The 23,248-nt window shown below is 41.3% G+C and overlaps 1 protein-coding gene across 1 annotated transcript; it reads right to left on the bottom strand.

Annotated features, from left to right (window-relative positions):
- Positions 1-326: 326 nt before the first annotated feature.
- On the bottom strand, positions 327-13,267 carry LOC118822143 (neuromedin-K receptor-like). Its single transcript, XM_036591022.1, has 5 exons — positions 12,722-13,267; positions 6,691-6,879; positions 5,448-5,598; positions 3,314-3,510; positions 327-1,040 (listed from the first exon to the last, which is right to left on the bottom strand). Exons 1-5 carry the CDS (start codon positions 13,093-13,095, stop codon positions 755-757), a joined length of 1,197 nt encoding a protein of 398 aa, XP_036446915.1. The 5' UTR covers positions 13,096-13,267; the 3' UTR covers positions 327-754.
- Positions 13,268-23,248: the final 9,981 nt, after the last annotated feature.

Raw genomic sequence — 23,248 nt, 5'->3', positions numbered from 1 at the left:
CTTATAGACTCACTGGCCACTTTATTAGAAACCCAGACCTCATACTTCCCCTCACTGGCCACTTTATTAGAAACCCAGACCTCGTACTTCCCCTCACTGGCCACTTTATTAGAAACACCCACATTGTGCTTCCAGTAACTGGCCACTTTATTAGAAACATCCACCTTGTGCTTCCACTAACTGGCCACTTTATTAGAAACCCCAACCTCGTACTTCCCCTCACTGGCCACTTTATTAGAAACACCCACCTTGTGCTTCCCCTCACTGGCCACTTTATTAGAAACACCCACCTTGTGCTTCCACTAACTGGCCACTTTATTAGAAACACCCACCTTGTGCTTTCACTAACTGGCCACTTTATTAGAAACCCCGACTTTGTACTTCCGTTAACTGGCCACTTTATCTGAAACACCTAACTACACATAGGTGTAGATGTACAGTTACAGACTGTAGTCCATCTGTTGCTGTACAGTTTATCAACCCCCTCACACCTCATTCATCATTGGTCAGGTTCTGGCCACAGTGCTGCTGTGGTCCAGATATTATTTGGGTGGTGTTCCATTCTCAGCAGGGACACTGAGGTGGTAGTGTGTGTGAGCTGCTGGTACGAGTGTATCAAACACAGTGGTGCTGCTGGGGTTCATGAGCTTAAGAAGCCCATCACACTAAACAGGTCAGAAACTGACCGCAGATGACGAGATGGCCAACACAAACTGTGCATTAACAGATGGACGGTGCTGTGTTTTCTGGCCGGTTAGTTGGCTGCGCTGTGCACCGCAGTGCCATTGTGAAAGCTGTTGAGGGACAGTCGCGCCCCGTGCCGGGTTTGACCGCAGAGGCTGCTGTGGCGGCTGGTGGACGAGCTCTTGCGGCGCGAGGACTGTGTGAGGGGGTCAGTGCTGGACTCCAGTCGGGTCAGGGTGAACACGCTGCTCTGACGGGTCGGGTGGAAATGGGTGGTCCTCAGCTCCATCTCATCAGATTCCGACATGTGGATGAAGGGGCACCAGCGGAACGCTCGCTTAAAGCCTGCACGGAACCTAGACAGGAAAAGACAATGGAAACATGGAAATACGGAAACAGGGAAACAGGGAAACACAGACATGTGGAAACATGGAAACACAGGAACACTGAAATATGGAAAAATCTAAATATGTAAACAGAAATATGTTAATGTAGAAGCATGGAGATATGGAAAAAAGGAAACATGGAAACATGGAAACCTGCAAATATGGAAACATGGACACATGGAAATATGGAAATATAGAAATGTGATCATGGAGACATGCATATGTGGAAACATGGAAACATGAAAACATGCAAACATGGAAATATGAAAATATGGAAACAGAAACACGGAAATATGTAAACCTGGAAACATGGAAATACAAAAACACAATAACACTGAAATGTGGAAACATGGAAACATGGAAATATGGAAATCCCAGAAAGTTTTAATTTTTTTATTATTTTATTATTTATTATTTCATTTTTGTTCAGGATCATCCAGGATCATCCAGGACGTGTCTGGTGTCTGAAGTCTGTCAGTTTAGTTTTAGCACTGGCTCTCTGAGCCTAAAGCAGCTAACAGGTAATGAAAGCCTATACCCCACCAATTAGCATGGCTATCCCACCAATTAGCATTAATGCCTAAATCATCACCCACTGGCCTCAGAGCGTGAGGAGGTGTCCAGTAATCGCTAACAGGCGTGTTTATGTGGTCTGACACTGAGTGACACACTGTTATTCCTGCTTTGCTCCATTTTCATAGATAATAAACACCGTTTGAGGAAAATGACTCGTCCTGAGCTTCGTGGCTCAGAGCAGCTGAGAGGATGTGTTTGTGTTCCAGTCACACTGTAAACTCCAGCAGACTGAGCTCCTCATCTAAAGGAGGCTGAACGTTACAGTCACCAGCTGCTGTAGCTGAAGCTGTCAGCTCTAACTGATTTGACTGTAATGTCATTGGAGTCCTGCTGCTGTGAAGGCAACGTGCGGTGAGTTCACAACTCACTGTCTAATAAAACAACAGAGAGAAACAAACAAATATTTCAGCCGGTCAGAGCCGCCTTTACATCACCACGACATTTACTGCGGCTTAGCATCTTAGCGGAGGCTGACACTTATCACACTAAAGCGGCTCCTGATGTGAACCACGGAAGACAGAAGTGCTGTGTTCTGTGTTCCCCACAACAGCTCCATCATTCTTATACTTCTCGATGTAATCTATCGGAAAACTGTCAAATCTAATCCAATCAGGTGGAAGCGGAGCGTCGTCAGGGCGCTCTGGCCTAAAGCTGCTGCGCTAATTATAACTCCCTGATTGTTTTAATGAGAAATGAAAAGTCCTTTTCCGTACTGAGTCCTCACACGCTGGACACAGCTGCTGGTGCAGCGCTCAACAGGACGTCAACATCCTCGTCCGTCTACTGAGCTAATTACAGGCCTACACATGCAAATTATCCCTTAGACACAGCAATGAAGAACGTCCAGATCACTGAACCAGCACCACAGTGTTTATGTGTTTGTGTATATTAGAGCTGCAGCGATTAGTCAGTCGATTAATTGGAAAAAAGTGTTGTTTACCTAAAAAATGCTTTATAATGCTCTATAATGTTCATATGATCCACATAGTCACTCTGACAGACTGTAAAACACTACAGGAAGTGTAGGGGGCGATATGGCTTCTACTGTTTCATTTAAAAAGCCTCTATAATGTTCATATGATCCACATAGTCACTCTGACAGACTGTAAAACACTACAGGAAGTGTAGGGGGCGATATGGCTTCTACTGTTTCATTTAAAAAGCCTCTATAATGTTCATATGATCCACACAGTCATTCTGACAGACTGTAATACACTACAGGAAGTGTAGGGGGCGATATGGCTTCTACTGTTTCATTTAAAAAGCCTCTATAATGTTCATATGATCCACACAGTCACTCTGACAGACTGTAATACACTACAGGAAGTGTAGGGGGCGATATGGCTTCTACTGTTTCATTTAAAAAGCCTGTATAATGTTCATATGATCCACACAGTCACTCTGACAGACTGTAATACACTACAGGAAGTGTAGGGGGCGATATGGCTTCTACTGTTTCATTTAAAAAGCCTCTATAATGTTCATATGATCCACACAGTCACTCTGACAGACTGTAATACACTACAGGAAGTGTAGGGGGCGATATGGCCTCTATAATGAAGAACATTAAAAATATGAGTTTAATCTATTGTAGAAATAACGCTTGCAGCCCTAATGTGTCTGCAGGTCTGGTTTGGTGTACGTTCAGAGGGCGGTGGGTCTATTACCTGCTGTTGAGGCAGCAGTAGATGATGGGGTTGTACATGGTGGAGCTCATGGCGAGCCACACCACCGCCAGGTACACCTGCTGGATGGACTTCCACTTGCTGAGCTGTCTGTTCAACCCCGTTACGATGAAGTACATGTGGTAGGGCAACCAGCACACGGCGAAGGTCACTACGACCACCACCATCATCTTCACCACCTGCACAAACACACACACCGTTAGGCAGCACAGCGGACCACCCTCAGGCCTGCTGGGGTAAACCACTCTCACATTGCAGATAGAAACGCTATACGCTTTAAGGTGCACCCACTGCTGGTACAGGTGGTCTAGTACAATATCCATAGAAGAGCTAAGACCACCATCCCTGACGCTTAGCGTGGGTTAGAGGACTAAACCCTTGATTTCAGGTGAAAACAAATGCTTGGACAGATTGGACAGTGAATTAACAACATGCAGTGAAGAACCACATTACTCGTAATAAACAATAAGACAGAGTAATAATAGCTAGTTTGTGTTAATCTGCAGTCACACTGGATTGGTGCCTTGTTGTTTTGGTGAACAGCTAACGCTAGCCAGCTAACTAGTTTGTGTTTTAACTGTGACATTCTGTTGCGCGAGGATCAGATTCTCTGTTCTGGTTTTTCACCCTCTCTTTTTTACTGGTTTATGCGTCCAATATTCACAAATTTGTGGTGTTACAGTTGAACTTTTAGAGCTAGAAACATGTAAAGCTGAATTTCAGGGCGATTCCGCTATAATGACGGATAATACCTTTGTGTTTTTAATGTTTCTCCAGCAGGGGGTGCTGTTAGAACACTCTTTAGTGTTCTTCATTTAAAGAAGAAACAATCATGAACCCACACCCGCAGGATCTAACCAACACACGTGTTTACAGTAACACCTTTCAACAACAGAGGTAAAAAAGTTACTAATAAGAGTTACTAATAATTATTTATGAAATTTACATTAAAGCATTTCTTTAAATGAACCAATTAACTAACTAGGGTAAAATGCAAGTAAGTTTAAGAGCGTTAAAGTTTTTATTTCAGCTGTGAGTGACAGCCAACATTTTGTTGCCTGAGCAGCTGTTTCTCTGTTCAGGCTGATTCCAGAGCTCACCCTCTCTTTGTCTATTGGTTTACACATCTGAGACTCACAAATTCAGGGTGATAAAGTTAAAGTTTCAGAGCTAGAGCTGAATTTCAGAGTGATTCCGCTGGGACTCCCATCTAGCAGTCTGAAGTTTCTCCAGCAGGGGGTGCTGTGAGAACACTCTTAATGTTCTTCAGAGAAAAAACAGTCATGAACCCACACCAGCAGGATCTAACCAACATGTGTGTTTACACCTTTCTATACCAGAGGTAACCAAAAGAGTTAGTATGAATAACTTATGCAATTTACATTAAAGCATTTCTTTAAACTAATTAACGTTAAAATGTATGTAAGGTAACGAGCTTTAAAGTTTTTATTTTAACCGTGAGTGACAGCCAACATTATGTTGCCTGAGCAGTTTCTCGGTTTAGGCTTTTTCAGAAAGAGCTCGTTTTCTCATTTCCAACTGGTTTTTATGCTTTTAAGATTCACAAATTCACAGCGTTAAAGTTGAACTTTAAGAGGCAAATTATGGACAGCCTTCTTATTTCTCCTATTATATCAATAGCATGACTGCCAAACACCAGAGGGCGCCCAAGAGCGAGTCCTCAACGAATGGGGAGATTTGAGCTAAATGGCTAAAAATGATAAATGAAACGTTTCTATTATGTATTTGGTATTTATGCAGGAACTGTTTAACCTAAAAATCAGAAAGCTGTATTCCATAAAAAAATCTAAGAAAACGTACACAGTATATTTCAGCTTTTCTACTGAATGCTACTGGTACTGCTACTGAATGCTGATTGACTGACTTCAAAAACGTCACTGTTAGACAGTCCTATGACTCAAAACTGATGGAAACTATGACAGCTAAATATTTTATGGTGCTGTGTTGAGAAGATGAGCCCATTTTTCTGTATGAAAAAATGATGAGGCATTTACAAACCACAGCTTTGCTCCATACAAAGCCATTCATTTTGGACTCGCTCAGGAGCGCCGACCCTGAAAGGTCTTATCCAATATCAGTGTAATGTACTCCATACCTTGCGTTTGGCCTGTAGCTGCTCCAGATAGTTCTCTGAGGAATATCCCGGCACACTGCTGCCCCACAGAGTGACCCCCACTTTACTGTAGGTGATTCCCATCACCACTAGGGGCAGCAGATACATCAACACTGCCACGATGATGTGGTACCTACATCACACACACACATCAATCAGGAGCTGAACATGAGCTGAGTGAACGTTAAACAGCACTGCTGCACCTTCTGAGAGTCTCCTACAGATGAGCTACAGAGGCCGAGGTTACTAACAAGTCAACTGGTCAGCGTCAGGGTCAGGGTCAGAGTCAGCGTCAGGGTCAGCATCAGGGTCAGAGTCAGCGTCAGGGTCAGGGTCAGAGTCAGCATCAGGGTCAGGGTCAGGGTCAGGGTCAGAGTCAGTGTCAGGGTCAGGGTCAGAGTCAGGGTCAGGGTCAGCGTCAGGGTCAGGGTCAGAGTCAGGGTCAGGGTCAGTGTCAGTGTCAGGGTCAGGGTCAGTGTCAGGATCAGGGTCAGAGTCAGAGTCAGTGTCAGGGTCAGGGTCAGAGTCAGGGTCAGGGTCAGCGTCAGTGTCAGTGTCAGGGTCAGGGTCAGGGTCAGGGTCATCTTTAGGGCGGGATTTAGCTGAATCTGTGAAATTCAGCCTGCAGCTGTGTGATCAGTATTTGAATGTTAGTTCTAAACTGATAGGTGAGCAGAGCATCTATGGTGAACTCTCAGAAAGGAGAGTGAATCTGATTGGATGAGAGTGTTAATTAGTGACTGGAGAATTAATCTGATTGGACAATCATGTTAATTAGTGAAAGGAGAATGACTCTGATTGGATAAGGGTTAGTGAACGGAAAATGAATGTGATTGGACGAGCATATCAATTAGTTAAAAGACAATAAATTTGGATGAGGGTGTTAATTAGTGAAAGGAGAATTAATCTGATTGGACAAGAGTGTTTATTAGTGAAAGAATGAATCTGATTGGATGAGTGTAAATTAGTGAAAGGAGAATGAATCTGATTGGACAAGAGTGTTAATTAGTGAAAGGGGAATGACTCTGATTGGATGAGTGTTAATTAGTGAAAGGAGAAAGACTCTGATTGGACGAGAGTGTTAATTAGTGAAAGGAGAATGAATCTGATTGGACAAGAGTGTTGATTAGTGAAAGGGGAATGACTCTGATTGGATGAGTGTTAATTAATGAAAGGAGAAAGACTCTGATTGGACGAGAGTGTTGATTAGTGAAAGTTTTCGTACATGAAGGCATCGTCGGCGCGGCGCGGCCAGGCTACGTAACACAGCGTCCGGTGTGGAACGTTTCTGGTCTTTGAGTAGAAACAGAGCGGAAACGCCAGCACCACCGCCGCTCCCCACACGCACACGATCACCACCTTAGTCACCGTGGCTGAGAAGCGGGGCTTCAGCGGGTGGATGATGGCCATGTACCTGCGCAGACAGGGAGTGACATCAGCACAGGGAGCTGGACTGTTTCACTACTGATCTCAGCTCAGTGTAGTATTTAAACAAACGTCTAAATGGGCTTAAAAATGTAAAGGTCTACCTTAATTCAGCGTCTGAAGGGCTAAGATTCAGTTCACTGCCTGTTTTACCATAGAATTACCCACCTACTCAGTTAACCACCGCAAATTACACTGAGATTGGATTTACATGTGTTTACGCAAATCCAGTGTGACTCCGCTATAATGACAAATAACGCCTTTGTGTTTTTTAATATGCGAAGTGTGTGGAACTCCCATTTAGCAGTATGAAGTTTCTCCAGCAGGGGGCACTGTTAGTAATGACATACAACAGTACATACAAGTCTCTTTAGTGTTCTTCATTTAAAGAAGAAACAGCCATGAACCCACACCAGCAGGATCTGACCAACACACGTGTTTACAGCAACAACTTTCAGCAACTGAGATAAAAAAGATTTTTACCAAAAGATTTCGAGTTACTAAGAATTATGCAATTTACATTAAAGAATCTCATTAAATCAGTCAAATGTTAAAATGCAGGAGCAAAAAGAACAAAGACTGTGTTTTAGTGTTGCTGTACACCTATTTAATGTTTTACTCTTTTCCACCAAAATTACTTTTTTCATCCAAAACATTTCACTGGCCTAAATTTCGGCACATCCATAAGTATTTATTGACGTGAGTGTATTTGATCATATTTTATTTTTATACTATAATAAGCAGCCCTCCGCTGTAGGCTGTGTGTTAGTAAGCCTGCTGCTTTAATAATAACTTTACGACGTGGATGAAAAGAGTGAAATCACAGATGGAGAGTTCTGGATTGACCCTGCTGTGGTGGAGAAGGCGTGTGTACAGTCCTCCCCGCTCCAGAACACTCTCCAGCTGCCTGCTCCTGGGCCTCGCTTCAAAAGCTCTTCTGCCAAAAACATCTCAGCCTCAGAAGATCATCCATCTATCCAGCTGCAATAGCTCACCTCATGAGGAATCACCACTCAAACACTGAGGCCTCTATGAAGACGTTCGTAATTCAAATACATTTATTACATGGGGACAGTTTACTCTACGCACACTGCTGACCGCGCTGCAGTGCTGGTCTGAGAGACGCTGAAGACAAATTTCCAAATTACGGACCATAAATCAGTCATTCCGAGCCATACAGACCAGCATATCTGTCTCCACGCAGTAGAATACTGATATAGAAATCTTCCAGATTACACAGGATATGGATAGAAGATGTATAAGATGTCAATCTATTTGTGTAAGTATAGATTTTTTAGACTGAAGGTGCAGTAAGATCAGAGAGTCTGTTGATGTGGATGAGGTGTGGATTGTCCATGGAGATCATCATGATGATGACTCAGAGGTGCAGTGACAGGCCTATAGACAGATACTCCAGCACTACTGGCTGTTCACCGGCTGGTTCTGGACTTTATGCTTCTGTACCTCCTCCCGCTCGGCAGCTGTGAGAACAGACAGTGGCTTGGGTGGGTGGAGTCCTTTACAATCCTCCTGATCGTCCTCAGTCAGCAGCTGGTGTATGAATCCAGGAGGTTTGGGAGCTGGACCCCGGTCATGTGCTGGGCTGTCCACACCACCCTCTGCAGAGCTTTCCACTCAATGGCAGTGCAGTTTCCATACCAGGTGGTGATGACATTGGAGCTGTGTCTGGCTGAGCAGTCGTGGGGGTACAGAGACACAGCCCTGAGGAGCTCCGGTGTTAAGGGTCAGTGAGGAAGAGGTGATGTCGCCCATCCTTACCACCTGGCGTCTGCCCGTCAGGAAGTTCAGGGTCCGGCTGCACAGAGAACTGTTCAGACCCAGATCCCGAAGCTTAATGTCGAGCACGATGGTGTTGAATGCTGAGCTGTAGTCCCCAAACAGCATTCTCACATACGTGTTCTCTCTGTCCAGATGGGAGAGGGCAGTGTGTAGAGTCAGGGCTATTGGGTCATCACTGGATCTGTTCTGTCTGAAAAATTTTGAAAAATCTGTGGTGTTCCTCTTGAAATGAGCATCTAAACTCCACAGCTACCAACATCACATCACGCAGTGGGAGTGAACCCTCCTTCAGGATCGCATTCATTCTCTTATGACCTCCACACTGTCATATCCAACGTTTCCGCTGATATCAGCTCGATACCAACACTCATCAATCAGAGACGTTCACAAGTGGCTTCATGTGAAACCCAGTCGAGTCTCAAGTCTTTAGTTGGGAGCTTTAGTTTAGTCTGGTTATTCGCTGCCAACATTCCTGAGATTCATTCTTTTGTGTACGACGTCCTTTTTGTCGTATGTGACATCATCAACGTGTAAGGGTCAAACTCCACATTTACGCTTCATTCTGTTCTTCAGACTGAAGGGTTCCTTCAGGAGAACGACGCTGTAGTAATGACTGCGCGAGTGTCTGGAAACTAAAGGTTTTATTCAGTTATTTTTATTCAGTACTGACATAGCATCTCTATTACAACCCAGCATTATTATTTTTAGTAAGAGAAGGTATTAGAGTTCCAGATATTAGGTGTGGGGAACAAACACCAAAGTACTAGATAATTGGGGTCACATGATGCTAAGCTCTAAAACAACAGGTTCTGTATTGAGCTGATGAAAAACATAGTGAAATATCTCACATTTAATTGGAGCAACAAGGTGGTAAGAATAAATATACAGTAAATTTCAGTGTAACGTCACACCTTTAAGCAGGAAAGCAAATCAGAAACATCTCCAAGTATCAGGAGATGCTGAGTGGGGTCTCCCTGCATCTCTGTGGGGCTGAAGCTCAGATCCAGAGCCTAAATCAGCTCATCACCGGCAGATAATCTTCGTACAAGCTCAGTGTGATCATTATGTGTTTTAACACCTGCTCGTGATGATTTGTGTGTGTGTGAATGTTCTTGTGAAGGTTGGAGCTTCGCAAACTCTTCTGCGCTGACAGACTGAGCGTGAACATCAGAAATACACTAAACACACACACACACACACACACACACAGAGGCAGACGCCGACGTGCTCTCTGGTGAACATCACTGCAGAGGTGAGACGCATCCTGAGGGAAACACTCACACACAGTCGAACAGCAGGTTCGGCGACAGGAGAATACACACACTGTGACACTCTGACACTCTGACACGGTGAGTGTGAGTGAGTGCAGCGCCTCGCTGTGAGATTGTTGTTTCCACTGTCCTCTGTGTGTGTGTGTGTGAGTGTGTGTGTGTGTGTGTGTGTGTGTGTGTGTGTATGCCTGTGCAAGCAATAACTTTCATTTGATGAATGCCAGCCATAGGGATGGCATGCAGGAGAGGAATCGGACAGAAACACTGCCAGATCTTCACACACACACACACACACACACACACACACACACACACACACTCATACACACACACACACACACACACACACACACACACACACACACACACTGAGCTACTGTGAGATCAACTAAAGAACAACACAGTATCTGAAACAACACAACTCAGCATAACTCACTAGAGCTCGCTACAACCCCCCAACATTCAGCAGAGCCTAAAATAGCTCACTACAACTCACCATGACTTACGGCTACTCACCACAACTCACTCAACTCAACTACAATTCACCACAAGTCACTACAACTCACAACACCTCACTAACAGCCCTCATAACTTAAAACACCTCACGACAGCTCACCATATCTCAGTTTCGTCACCACAACTCACCAAAACATGCTACAACTCACCAACATTCAACATAAAACAGCTCACAACAACACATCTTAACTCACTGTAACAAAATGTTACCAGTGCTCACCACAACTCATGACAACATATCATAACTCTCTATGACTTATTATAACACACTACAACTCACCACAGCTGATGACAACTCACCATAACTCACTATGACTCACTACAACTCACAACACGACAATTCACCATAACTCACTATGACTCAATCTTCATGACAATTCACCATAACTCACCATAACTGATTATGACTCAACATAATTTACGTTACAACTCATGACAATTCACCATAACTCACTATGATTTACCATAACTGACTACGACTAACCACAACTCATGACAACTCACCATAACTCACCATAACTCACTATGACTCACCATAACTCACTACAACTCACAACACATGACAACTCACTATAACTCACAATAACTCACTACAACTCACAACGTGACAACTCACCATAACTCACTATGACTCAACCTAACTGACTATGACTAACCACAACTCATGACAATTCACCGTAACTCACCATAACTTATTATGACTCAACATAACTCACAAGATACAGCTCATGACAATTCACCATAACTCACCACAACTCATAACAACGCACCACAACTCACTACAACTCAACATAACTCACCACAACTCATGACAACGCACTACAACTCAACATAACTCACTATGACTCACCATAACTGACTGCAACTAACCACAATTCATGACAATTCATCATAACTCACCATAACTCACTATGACTCACCATAACTGACAACTAACCATAATTCATGACAATTCACCATAACTCACCATAACTCACTATGACTCACCATAACTGACAACTAACCATAATTCATGACAATTCACCATAACTCACCATAACTCACTATGACTCACCATAACCCACTACATCTCACAACACAACAACTCACCACAACTCACTGTAACTAACTATGACTCACCATAACTGACTACAACTAACCAATTCATGACAATTCACCATAACTCACCATAACTCACTACAACTCACAACACATGATAACTCACCACAACTCACTACACCTCATGACAACTCACAATAACTCACCATAACTGACTACAACTAACCACAACTCATAACAATTCACCATAACTCACTATGACTCACCATAACTTACTGACTCACCATAACTTACTGACTCACCATAACTCACTAGCACTTACAACACGACAACTCACCATAACTCACCATAACTCACTATAACTCACTTCAACTCACAACTCATGACAACTCACCCTAACTCCCCATAACTCATTATGACTCACCATAACTGACAACTCATGACAACTCACCATGACTCACTAGGACCCAACTGTAACCCACTACAAGTCACCACAACTCACAACAGCCCATGATAACTCATAACAACAAGTATAACTCACTACAAGACATTAGCATTTAGCAGAACTTAGTTGCTTGCAACTCATCATAACTGTTATTCATGTCTAACGACAGCTCACCACAACCCACCATATTTAAATGTTATTCGCCACTCACTATACCTAACAACAACTCACTATTACTCACCACAACACACTATAACTCACATTTTACCACCACTTACAAAACTACAACAGTTTAGAAAGTTTTGAGGTGGTCAAAAAATTCAAACTGGTAAAATTGAAACAGTAATTTCATGTAAACACGCACACACGCACACACACACACACACGCACACACACACACGCACACACATATTCACACACACACACACACACACGCACACACACACACACACACACACACATATTCACACACACACACACACACACACGCACACGCACACACATATTCACACACACACACACACACACGCACACGCACACGCACACATATTCACACATAACCCCACCCGCAGAACTGTTGATGGCAATGACGGTCATTCTGAAGATCCTGCAGCTCCAGAGTTAAAGTTGTGGAACCTGCAGAGCTAATGCTACAAGAGCAAATATATATCACTATGTTTCCCTTTCCTGACAATGATACCCTGATATACCAAAAAAGCAGACAAATAAACCTATATTATCATCATCATTACCGTTATTACCTGTCCACTGCGATGGCGGTCATGGTGTAGATGCTGGCGAACAGAGCAGCTACAGGGTAGAAGTTGTGGAACCTGCAGTAGCCCAGGCCGAAGTACCACTCTCCTCTGGCTGCGTAAATGAAGTTAACGGGCGTGTTTAAAGCCGCCATGCTGGCGTCTGCCACCGCCAGGTTCAGCAGGAAGTAGTTGGTGACGGTGCGCATGCGGCGGTGCGCGAGAATGACCCAGGCGGTCAGCGTGTTTCCGGTCAGTGCCACCAGCATCACGGCGGCGTACGCCAGCGCCCACAGAGCCACGCGCCACGGAGCCTGCACAAACCGGTGGCCAAACGCGGATGAGGAGTTAGTGGAGTTGGAGCTGTTACCCAGAGACATGGTACAAATAAACGAACAAACAAACAAAACAAACAAACAAACAAACAAAAAAGCTCCACACTCAGAGCAGCACGACAACAGTGGCAGGTCTGACAGTCAGAAGAGAGAGAAAGAGAAAAGAGGAGGAGGACACATCCCACTGAGAGAGAGAGAGAGAGAGAGAGAGAGAGAATGAGAATGAGGTGAGAGAGTGTGTGTCTGGGGGGGTGAGAGAGAAAAAAGTGGGCGAGAAGGAGAGCGAGAGAGAGAGAGAGAGAGAGACAGAGAGAGAGACATAGAGAGAGACAGAGAGACATAGAGAGAGACAGAGAGAGAGAGAGAGAGAGAGAGACAGAGAGAGACAGAGAGAGAGAGAGACTTTCTTCTTCGATTTGATTTGATTGAATTTTGATTCCATTCAAGGCGAATCTTCCCAAGAACACGAGGAAGAACCGCTGAGAGGAACTGAGACTCAGAAGGAGGAAGTTCATAAGAGCATGAGAAAGAACCACTGAGAGGAACCAAGAAAAAGGAGAACCTTCCTAAGACACAGTCCTGCTGGTTGACCAGCATATCAGCATACTGGTCTTGCTGGTGTCCAGCCACGCTGGTCTATGCTGTTTTTTTCCAGCAGGGCTGTGGTTAAATCAGTAGATGAGCTAATGCTAATGCTAGTGTGACAGTGAGGGTCCGTGGTCGTCTTCCACTCGAGGTAAACTGGGTTCTGCTCACTGACTGATGTGGAAACGTCTTACTGAGGAAACCCTGAGAACAGAGAAACATCTTTTCTATCAGCTAGCATGGTTAGCCTAGCCGCTCTACCTGCTCCTCTCATTGCTAACCTAAATACAGGTTGCTAAGCTAAAGCGAGACCATAGATATCCATTCCTAGATGCCGCGTTGTCTGTTGTTCTCCATCTGAGGCGATACGCGTGCACCTCCGCCATGTTGGAGAGGTCAAGATCCGCTTGTGAACAGATTCACTTGTACTGAGAGACGAAGAGTCTCAGGATTAAATCAGACACAACTTCCTTACTACTCAACCGATTTTCACCTAATCTGTTTAGTTATAATCCTCAGACACAGATTAATCCAGACTGCTCGGATCTGCTCTCGGTAGATTTTATTACTTTAATAACTGATCGTGATAATCAGCCGCCCGGACCAGCAGGAGAGTATTCAGTCTGCACCTGACGGTAAAAACCGAGTTTAGTGTGAGAAACACGATCAGACACATCAGCAAATCTATCAATGAGTGAATCACTTCTAATCTTAATACACAGAAAAATAAAATAAACCCCCAAATCACAGCAAGAAGAGCGGAGCTGAAGTCGGCTTCCTATTCGCCAGGAGCTTGTTTGAGTTTTCCTGTTCCACCTTAAATGGAGCATCAGTCACTTTCTGGTGCCTGAAGCTGCACCATGTAAGGCGGAATGGGAAAATTCAAAGACGTAACTGGCAAATAAGAAGCCAACTTCAGGTTTGTGTAAGAAGGTTCTAACGTTAATCTATTATGATTATCTACACGGATTAAGGAATGCTGTAACTTACCGAGCTACAAAACAAAACCATCATTGTAAATAAATAACTACTACGTAAAGTTAAGGTCCTGAAAAGACTATTAAATGAAATAAGCTTCATATAAAACCAGAGGAAAAACAATCACATCAACAGGTTCTCTGTGCCTCATTAACCACACGACCATATCTACACAAACACCACACAGACAATACGCCTCACACAGACATGAGTGTGGATCACTGCGTTCCCTCCGTTATATAATCCTGTCCCACTTTCTGAGTGTGATATTCCTGAAATAGTGTAATTCTGGACAGTATCTTTATTAAACTGCCGCTCTGTAATGGTACTGAATGCAGTCCAGCAGCGATGTTGACCACCCCGAAATGGTCTGGCTGGACCCAACACGGCATCGTAGTACAGTGGAACAAACGTTTGTATAGTCTGTACGTTTGTTTAGTCTGTGCGTTTGTTTAGTCTGTGCGTTTGTTTAGTCTGTACATTTGTTTAGTCTGTATGTTTGTTTAGTCTGTATGTTTGTATAGTCTGTACATTTGTGTAGTCTGTATGTTTGTTTAGTCTGTACGTTTGTTTAGTCTGTGCGTTTGTTTAGTCTGTACGTTTCTGTATGTTTGTGTAGTCTGTGCGTTTGTTTAGTCTGTACATTTGTTTAGTCTGTATGTTTGTTTAGTCTGTATGTTTGTTTAGTCTGTATGTTTGTATAGTCTGTACATTTGTGTAGTCTGTATGTTTGTTTAGTCTGTACGTTTGTTTAGTCTGTACGTTTGTGTAGTCTGTATGTTTGTTTAGTCTGTACGTTTGTTAAGTCTGTACGTTTGTGTACATTTATTTTGTCTGTATGTTTGTGTAGTCTGCTCGTTTGTATAGTCTGAATGTTTGTATAGTCTGTATGTTTGTTTAGTCTGTACATTTGTTTAGTCTGTATGTTTGTTTAGTCTGTATGTTTCTGTATGTTTGTTTAGTCTGTACATTTCTGTACGTTTGTATAGTCTGTACGTTTGTATAGTCTGTATGTTTGTTTAGTCTGTACGTTTGTTTAGTCTGTATGTTTGTTTAGTCTGTATGTTTCTGTATGTTTGTTTAGTCTGTACGTTTATATAGTCTACAGTTCTGTACGTTTGTTTAGTCTGTACGTTTCTGTATGTTTGTTTAGTCTGTAGGTTTCTGTATGTTTGTTTAGTCTGTACGTTTGTTTAGTCTGTGCGTTTGTTTAGTCTACATTTGTTTAGTCTGTATGTTTGTTTTGTCTGTACATTTGTTAAGTCTATGTTTATGTACGTTTGTTTAGTCTGTATGTTTGTTTAGTCTGTATGTTTGTATAGTCTGTACGTTTGTATAGTCTGTACGTTTGTATAGTCTGTACGTTTGTATAGTCTGTATGTTTGTTTAGTCTGTACGTTTATTTAGTCTGTATGTTTGTTTAGTCTGTATGTTTCTGTATGTTTGTTTAGTCTGTATGTTTGTATAGTCTGTACATTTGTGTAGTCTGTATGTTTGTTTAGTCTGTATGTTTGTTTAGTCTGTACGTTTGTGTAGTCTGTATGTTTGTTTAGTCTGTATGTTTGTTAAGTCTGTACATTTGTGTATGTACGTTTGTATAGTCTGTAGGTTTGTTATAGTCTGTACGTTTGTATAGTCTGTAGTGTATATGTCTGTGTTTAGTCTAGGGTACATTTATTTAGTCTGTATGTTTGTTTAGTCTGTATGTTTCTGTATGTTTGTTTAGTCTGTATGTTTGTTTAGTCTGTGCGTTTGTTTAGTCTACATTTGTTTAGTCTGTATGTTTGTTTTGTCTGTACATTTGTTAAGTCTATGTTTATGTACGTTTGTTTAGTCTGTACATTTCTGTACGTTTGTATAGTCTGTATGTTTGTTTAGTCTGTACGTTTGTTTAGTCTGTATATTTGTTTAGTCTGTACATTTCTGTACGTTTGTGTAGTCTGTATGTTTGTTTAGTCTGTATGTTTGTTTAGTCTGTACGTTTGTTTAGTCTGTATATTTGTTTAGTCTGTATGTTTGTTAAGTCTGTATGTTTGTGTACACTTATTTTGTCTGTACGTTTGTGTAGTCTGTCTGTTTGTATAGTCTGTATATTTGTGTAGTCTGTATGTTTGTTTAGTCTGCTCGTTTGTATAGTCTGAATGTTTATAGTCTGTATGTTTGTTTAGTCTGTACATTTGCTTAGTCTTTATGTTTCTGTATGTTTGTTTAGTCTGTACATTTCTGTATGTTTGTATAGTCTGTACGTTTGTTTATTCTGTATGTTTGTTTAGTCTGTACATTTCTGTATGTTTGTTTAGTCTGTATGTTTGTTTAGTCTGTATGTTTGTTTAGTCTGTATGTTTCTGTATGTTTGTTTAGTCTGTAGGTTTATATAGTCTATGTTTCTGTACGTTTGTTTAGTCTATATGTTTGTACAGTCTGCATGTTTGATTAGTTTGTACGTTTGTATAGTCTGCATGTTTGTTTAGTCTGTATGTTTGTTTAGTCTGTATGTTTGTTTAGTCTGTATGTTTCTGTATGTTTGTTTAGTCTGTAGGTTTCTGTATGTTTGTTTAGTCTGTACGTTTGTATAGTCTGTACGTTTGTTTAGTCTGTACGTTTGTTTAGTCTGTATATTTGTTTAGTCTGTACATTTCTGTACGTTTGTGTAGTCTGTATGTTTGTTTAGTCTGTATGTTTGTTTAGTCTGTACGTTTGTTTAGTCTGTATATTTGTTTAGTCTGTATGTTTGTTAAGTCTGTATGTTTGTGTACATTTATTTTGTCTGTACGTTTGTGTAGTCTGTATGTTTGTTTAGTCTGTATGTTTGTTATGTCTATGTTTATGTATGTTTGTTTAGTCTGCATGTTTGTTTAGTCTGTATGTTTGTATAGTCTGTACATTTGTGTAGTCTGTATGTTTGTTTAGTCTGTACGTTTGTTTAGTCTGTACGTTTGTTAAGTCTGTACGTTTGTGTACATTTATTTTGTCTGTATGTTTGTGTAGTCTGCTCGTTTGTATAGTCTGAATGTTTGTATAGTCTGTATGTTTGTTTAGTCTGTACATTTGTTTAGTCTGTATGTTTGTGTAGTCTGTATGTTTCTGTATGTTTGTTTAGTCTGTACATTTCTGTACGTTTGTATGGTCTGTACGTTTGTATAGTCTGTATGTTTGTTTAGTCTGTACGTTTGTTTAGTCTGTATGTTTCTGTATGTTTGTTTAGTCTGTACATTTCTGTATGTTTGTATAGTCTGTACGTTTGTTTAGTCTGTATGTTTCTGTATGTTTGTTTAGTCTGTACATTTCTGTACGTTTGTATGGTCTGTACGTTTGTATGGTCTGTACGTTTGTTTAGTCTGTACATTTGCTTAGTCTGTATGTTTGTGTAGTCTATATGTTTCTGTATCTTTGTTTAGTCTGTACATTTCTGTATGTTTGTATAGTCTGTACGTTTGTTTAGTCTGTATGTTTGTTTAGTCTGTACATTTCTGTATGTTTGTTTAGTCTGTATGTTTGTATAGTCTGTATGTTTGTTTAGTCTGTATGTTTCTGTATGTTTGTTTAGTCTGTAGGTTTATATAGTCTATGTTTCTGTATGTTTGTTTAGTCTATATGTTTGTTTAGTCTGTATGTTTGTTTAGTCTGTATGTTTGTTTAGTCTGTATGTTTCTGTATGTTTGTTTAGTCTATATGTTTGTATAGTCTGCGTGTTTGATTAGTTTGTACGTTTGTATAGTCTGCATGTTTGTTTAGTCTGTATGTTTGTTTAGTCTGTATGTTTCTGTATGTTTGTTTAGTCTGTACGTTTGTATAGTCTGTGTTTGTTTAGTCTGTACGTTTGTATAGTCTGTATGTTTGTTTAGCCTGTATGTTTGTTTAGTCTGTACATTTGTATAGTCTGTACGTTTGTTTAGTCTGTATGTTTGTTTAGTCTGTATGTTTGTATAGTCTGTATGTTTGTTTAGTCTGTACGTTTGTTTAGTCTGTATGTTTGTTTAGTCTGTACGTTTGTATAGTCTGTATGTTTGTTTAGTCTGTACGTTTGTTTAGTCTGTACGTTTGTATAGTCTGTATGTTTGTTTAGTCTGTATGTTTGTATAGTCTGTATGTTTGTTTAGTCTGTACGTTTGTTTAGTCTGTATGTTTCTGTATGTTTGTTTAGTCTGTACATTTGTTTAGTCTGTACGTTTGTATAGTCTGTATGTTTGTTTAGCCTGTATGTTTGTTTAGTCTGTACGTTTGTTTAGTCTGTATGTTTCTGTATGTTTGTTTAGTCTGTACATTTGTATAGTCTGTATGTTTGTTTAGTCTGTACATTTGTATAGTCTGTATGTTTGTTTAGTCTGTACGTTTGTATAGTCTGTATGTTTGTTTAGCCTGTATGTTTGTTTAGTCTGTACATTTGTATAGTCTGTATGTTTGTGTAGTCTGTATGTTTGTTTAGTCTGTACGTTTGTTTAGTCTGTACATTTGTTTAGTCTGTACATTTGTACAGTCTTCTTCCTGACTGAGACTCAAAAACAGCCTGTCTGATCCTGAGGGATGAAGCAAGGATAGAAAATGATCATGTAAAAATTAATTTAGATGTTTTTGGGGCGTAAAACCACACAAATGTACGGTAAGTGAACCTCAGGGGGAAAAAACATAAAATACAGGAAAATACAGGATGTGGCCCTTTAAAGACCGAATGGGTTGAAGCAGATGTGGAGCTGAGGTCAGTCCGGTCAGAGACAGTGGGACGATGTGTCCTGGGAGATGACCATCAGACGACTGTCTTTAACTGCTTGTTTCCATCTTATAGCAACATCATCACCATCATCATCCTCACAGCCTGGGGGTCTCTCTCTCCTTCGCTCTGTCATTTCATCCCTGCTTCTTCTTTTTTTCTCTCTCTCTGTGTCCAGCTTTCTTTTTCCCTCGGGGCACACGATCTCTCTCTCTCTCTCTCTCTCTCTCTGTGGTCAGTAGTGAGTGAATGTGACGTTAAGGTCACTGCAGATGTGCTGTGCTGTGTTTCTGTCTGCAGAACATTTTTATCAGAGACACTTCATAAACATGTTGCTGGAGTTTAACTGGTCCGTCTACAGCAGATACAGAGCTCTGAACTCGGGTGTTGTTCTGTAGTCAGTGTCGTGCCTGAATTAGGAGCTCTGGGTCTAAGCTGGTTTTCTCTATGACTATAAACAAACACACGAAAGAGAGACCAGTTAGTGGAAACACAAGGTAGGTGTTTGTAATAAAATGAATGTATTTTATTCCACAGTTTACAGACAGTTGATAAATCCACTCATTTCTTCTGCTTTTTTATTTCTCTTTGTTTGTATTTACTCTGTTGATGTAAATAAAGTGACCTTACTGATCCCTCACTGTGGATTCAGGGAGACTATTTGGTTTCTCCACTCCAATATTATTCCAGGTCAGTCAGTTTGGAAAGCTGTTCCCGCTGACTGACCTGATACCAGTTTTACTGACCTATATGTTGGACACAGAACGTTGCTCTGTGGATCAGTTTGAGAAGGGAAACTGTCGCAATGCTGCCCCCCTCTGGATTCACTGAAGTACTACACATGTACTTGGTTTAAATGGAATGGAAGTGTATAAATACATATTTATGGTGAAGGGATACATGCAGGGCGTTGTGAGTTAAAGAGTCCACCACTGTAAAGACATGAGTCTCTACAATCAGCCATTTCACACCTAATCACTCTGAATGATTCTGTTTACATCTCAAACACGCAATTATGCAGAGTATTCAGTACTACAAAGGCTTTTAAATGACATTAAATATCATATCAGAGTGCAAAATATAAATAAAAACAGAATGCAATGGTGTGCAAATCATTCTCCTGTATTTAACTGTTATAATAGTACAAAGACAACATATCAAATGTTGAAACTGACAGATTTTATTGTTTTTTTGAAAATATATGCCCATTTTGAATTTGATGACAGCAACACTTTTCTGGTACTGGTAAAGTTGGGTAATGCTACAAAAAACACCTGTTGGAACTTCTCACAACTAATTAGGTTAATTGGCAACAGGCCAGTAACATGATTGGGTATAAAAAGTATCTCAGAAGTAAAGATGAGGAGGGGTTCACCACTCTGTGAAAGACTGCACCATCAAATAGTGCAACAATTCAAGAATAACGTTTCTCAAAATAAAATAGCAAAGAACTTCTGCTTTTCATCATCTACAGTACAGAATATCATTAAAAGATTCAGAGAATCTGGAGAAATCTCTGTATGTAAGGGTCAAGGCCAAAAACCAGTACATGCTGGCCGTGATCTTTGGGCCTCAGACAGCACTGCATTAAAAACAGACATGATTCTGTAGTGGAAATCACTGCATGGGCTCAGAAACACTTCTGAAAAACACTGTCTGTGAAAACAGTTCATCACTGTATCCACAAATGTATGTTAAAACTCTAAAATGCAATGAAGAAATGACTCATAAACTGGATCCAGAAACGCCGCCACCTTCTCTGGGCCCGAGCTCATTTAAGATGGACTGAGGTGAAGTGGAAAAGTGTCCTGTGGTCCAACTGATCAACATTTGACAATCATGGACGGTGCGTCCTCAGGGCTAAAGAGGAGAGGGACCATATGGCTTGTTATTATTGGTGCAGAGTTCAAAGGCCAGCGTCCATGAGGGGGGCGTTCGTGCACATGTCATGGGTGACTTGCACATCTGTTTTTATTTTTACATTTTGCCCAGTGTCCCAACTTTTTTGGAAACAGCGTTGTAAGAGAATGTAAGTGGAGGCTTCTCAAAACAAATGAAAAATCCCAGTTTTAACATCATAACAATACACTGACTACAATATTACACTCGAAGTGCATCTCTAGTATCCAGTGTGTGGTGAGAGTGTGCTTTATGACCTTAATCAGCTCCTGTTAAAGCAGCTGCAGGTTCCAACACCCTCATATTTGCGTGTGTTTTGTGTGTGGTGAAGCGCCCGCAGCCGTACTGCAGCCAGGCTCAGACAAGCTGGAAATACTTTAATTTAATTACCGTCAAATCAGACACCACTGATATCTGCATGCAGTAATTATGAGCAGCTGTGAACCAGCCTCACCAAACAATGCTGAGTAGTTTGGAACAAATGATGACTCTGATCTGTTTATCAGCTTCAGTAAAGGTGTGAGCAGTACAGTGTTAGCAGCTGGCTAACCCACTAGCCTAGATTTCCATACACAGACTCTGACTGGGCTGATAAACTGCAGCAACAGATAGACTGAAGTCTGAACCTGTAAACCTGCACTGATGGTTCTACTGAACTGGTTTAAAGTCAGAGCTTTACTGAAGTAAATCGTTGAACATTGAACACTGAATCTTGTCACGAGCAAAACAATCATAACACGACTCAAACTTGTGTTTTAGATGCTGATATGCTGGTCAACCAGCATGACCTACCAGCTAAACCAGACCAGCTTAAACCAGCATAAAATGCATACCGGTCTTTGCTGTTTTTTTTCAGCAGGGAAATCATAATATTTTTCATTAAACACAAAAACATTAAATATTAGATCAAAAGTACTAGACTGACTAACAAGCACAGCTTTGAACAGCTGTACACACAGAAAATCATATTTTTCATTAAAACACAAAAAAGTTTACTTAATTGGAGATTGGAATAACAAGCCATATGGTCCCTCTCCTCTTTAGCCCAGAGGACACACCGTCCATGATTTTTCAAATTTTGATTAGTTGGACCACAGGACAATTTTCCACTTCACCTCAGTCCATCTTAAATGAGCTCGGGCCCAGAGAAGGTGGCGGCGTGTTTCGGTAGTGACAATTTTAACTACTTTTGAGCTCAAAACGCTACCCTGCGCGTGACGAGCAAACGCAGCTTTGAACAGAATATTATCATTTAGAGTTCAGCTGGACTGACTGACCATTCCAGCTACATTACCTTTGCGCTACTTGTTATCCAAACTGTGTCAAGTTTAAACAACTCATTTACAGCAGAAGTGCTGCATCACATCCATCAGGCTGAAGACTGTAAGTTCAGTATCAGGCTCAATGCTGATTTGAGGCAGCTACGCTGATGTAGGTCCACAGTTAGCATGACACTAACTAGCTTCTATTTCTTGTTAGCAACATTGGCCTTGTAGCACCAGGTGTTTTTGGCCGAACTGCTGCTTTAAAAGCTGTTTTTAAGACCGAACTGCTGTTGAAACGTAGTGATGATCAGACGAGTATCAGCGACTGTTTTGATGAAATTACGCAACACTGTGAATGAAATGAAGCGATTGGTGCAGACGGCCTCTGGCAGGTCGTCTATCAGACGCTGTTTGTCGGCTGGTTTTGGCTGACGGTTTTGGCTTTGGTGGCGGCGAGTCAGGCTGAGTCCTGATTGGCTCTCGGCTCACCGCTGTTGTTTCAGTGAGTCATTAAATAGCTGTGTCAGCAGTTCTGCTACAGCTTTAAACTGCATCTGGATCCAGAACTGAAGGAAGTAAGTTTGATTGAAGACGTGCAAACATATAAACTGCTGACTTATAGCTATTCTGAATGACTTAAGTGTTGTGGTTAAAAGGTTAACGTGTACATTTTTAATATTTATGCGATTGTAACTGTGTATTTCTGTGTTAGTATGGATGCACCGATATGGGAATCATGTGCATATCTGCTGATACTGATACA

This window comes from Colossoma macropomum, unplaced genomic scaffold (genome assembly GCF_904425465.1).
Source record: "Colossoma macropomum unplaced genomic scaffold, Colossoma_macropomum, whole genome shotgun sequence".
NCBI classification, from domain to species: domain Eukaryota; kingdom Metazoa; phylum Chordata; class Actinopteri; order Characiformes; family Serrasalmidae; genus Colossoma; species Colossoma macropomum.
The sequence above is the reverse complement of the archived record's forward strand: the minus strand, read 5'-3'. Positions and strand labels throughout refer to the sequence as shown.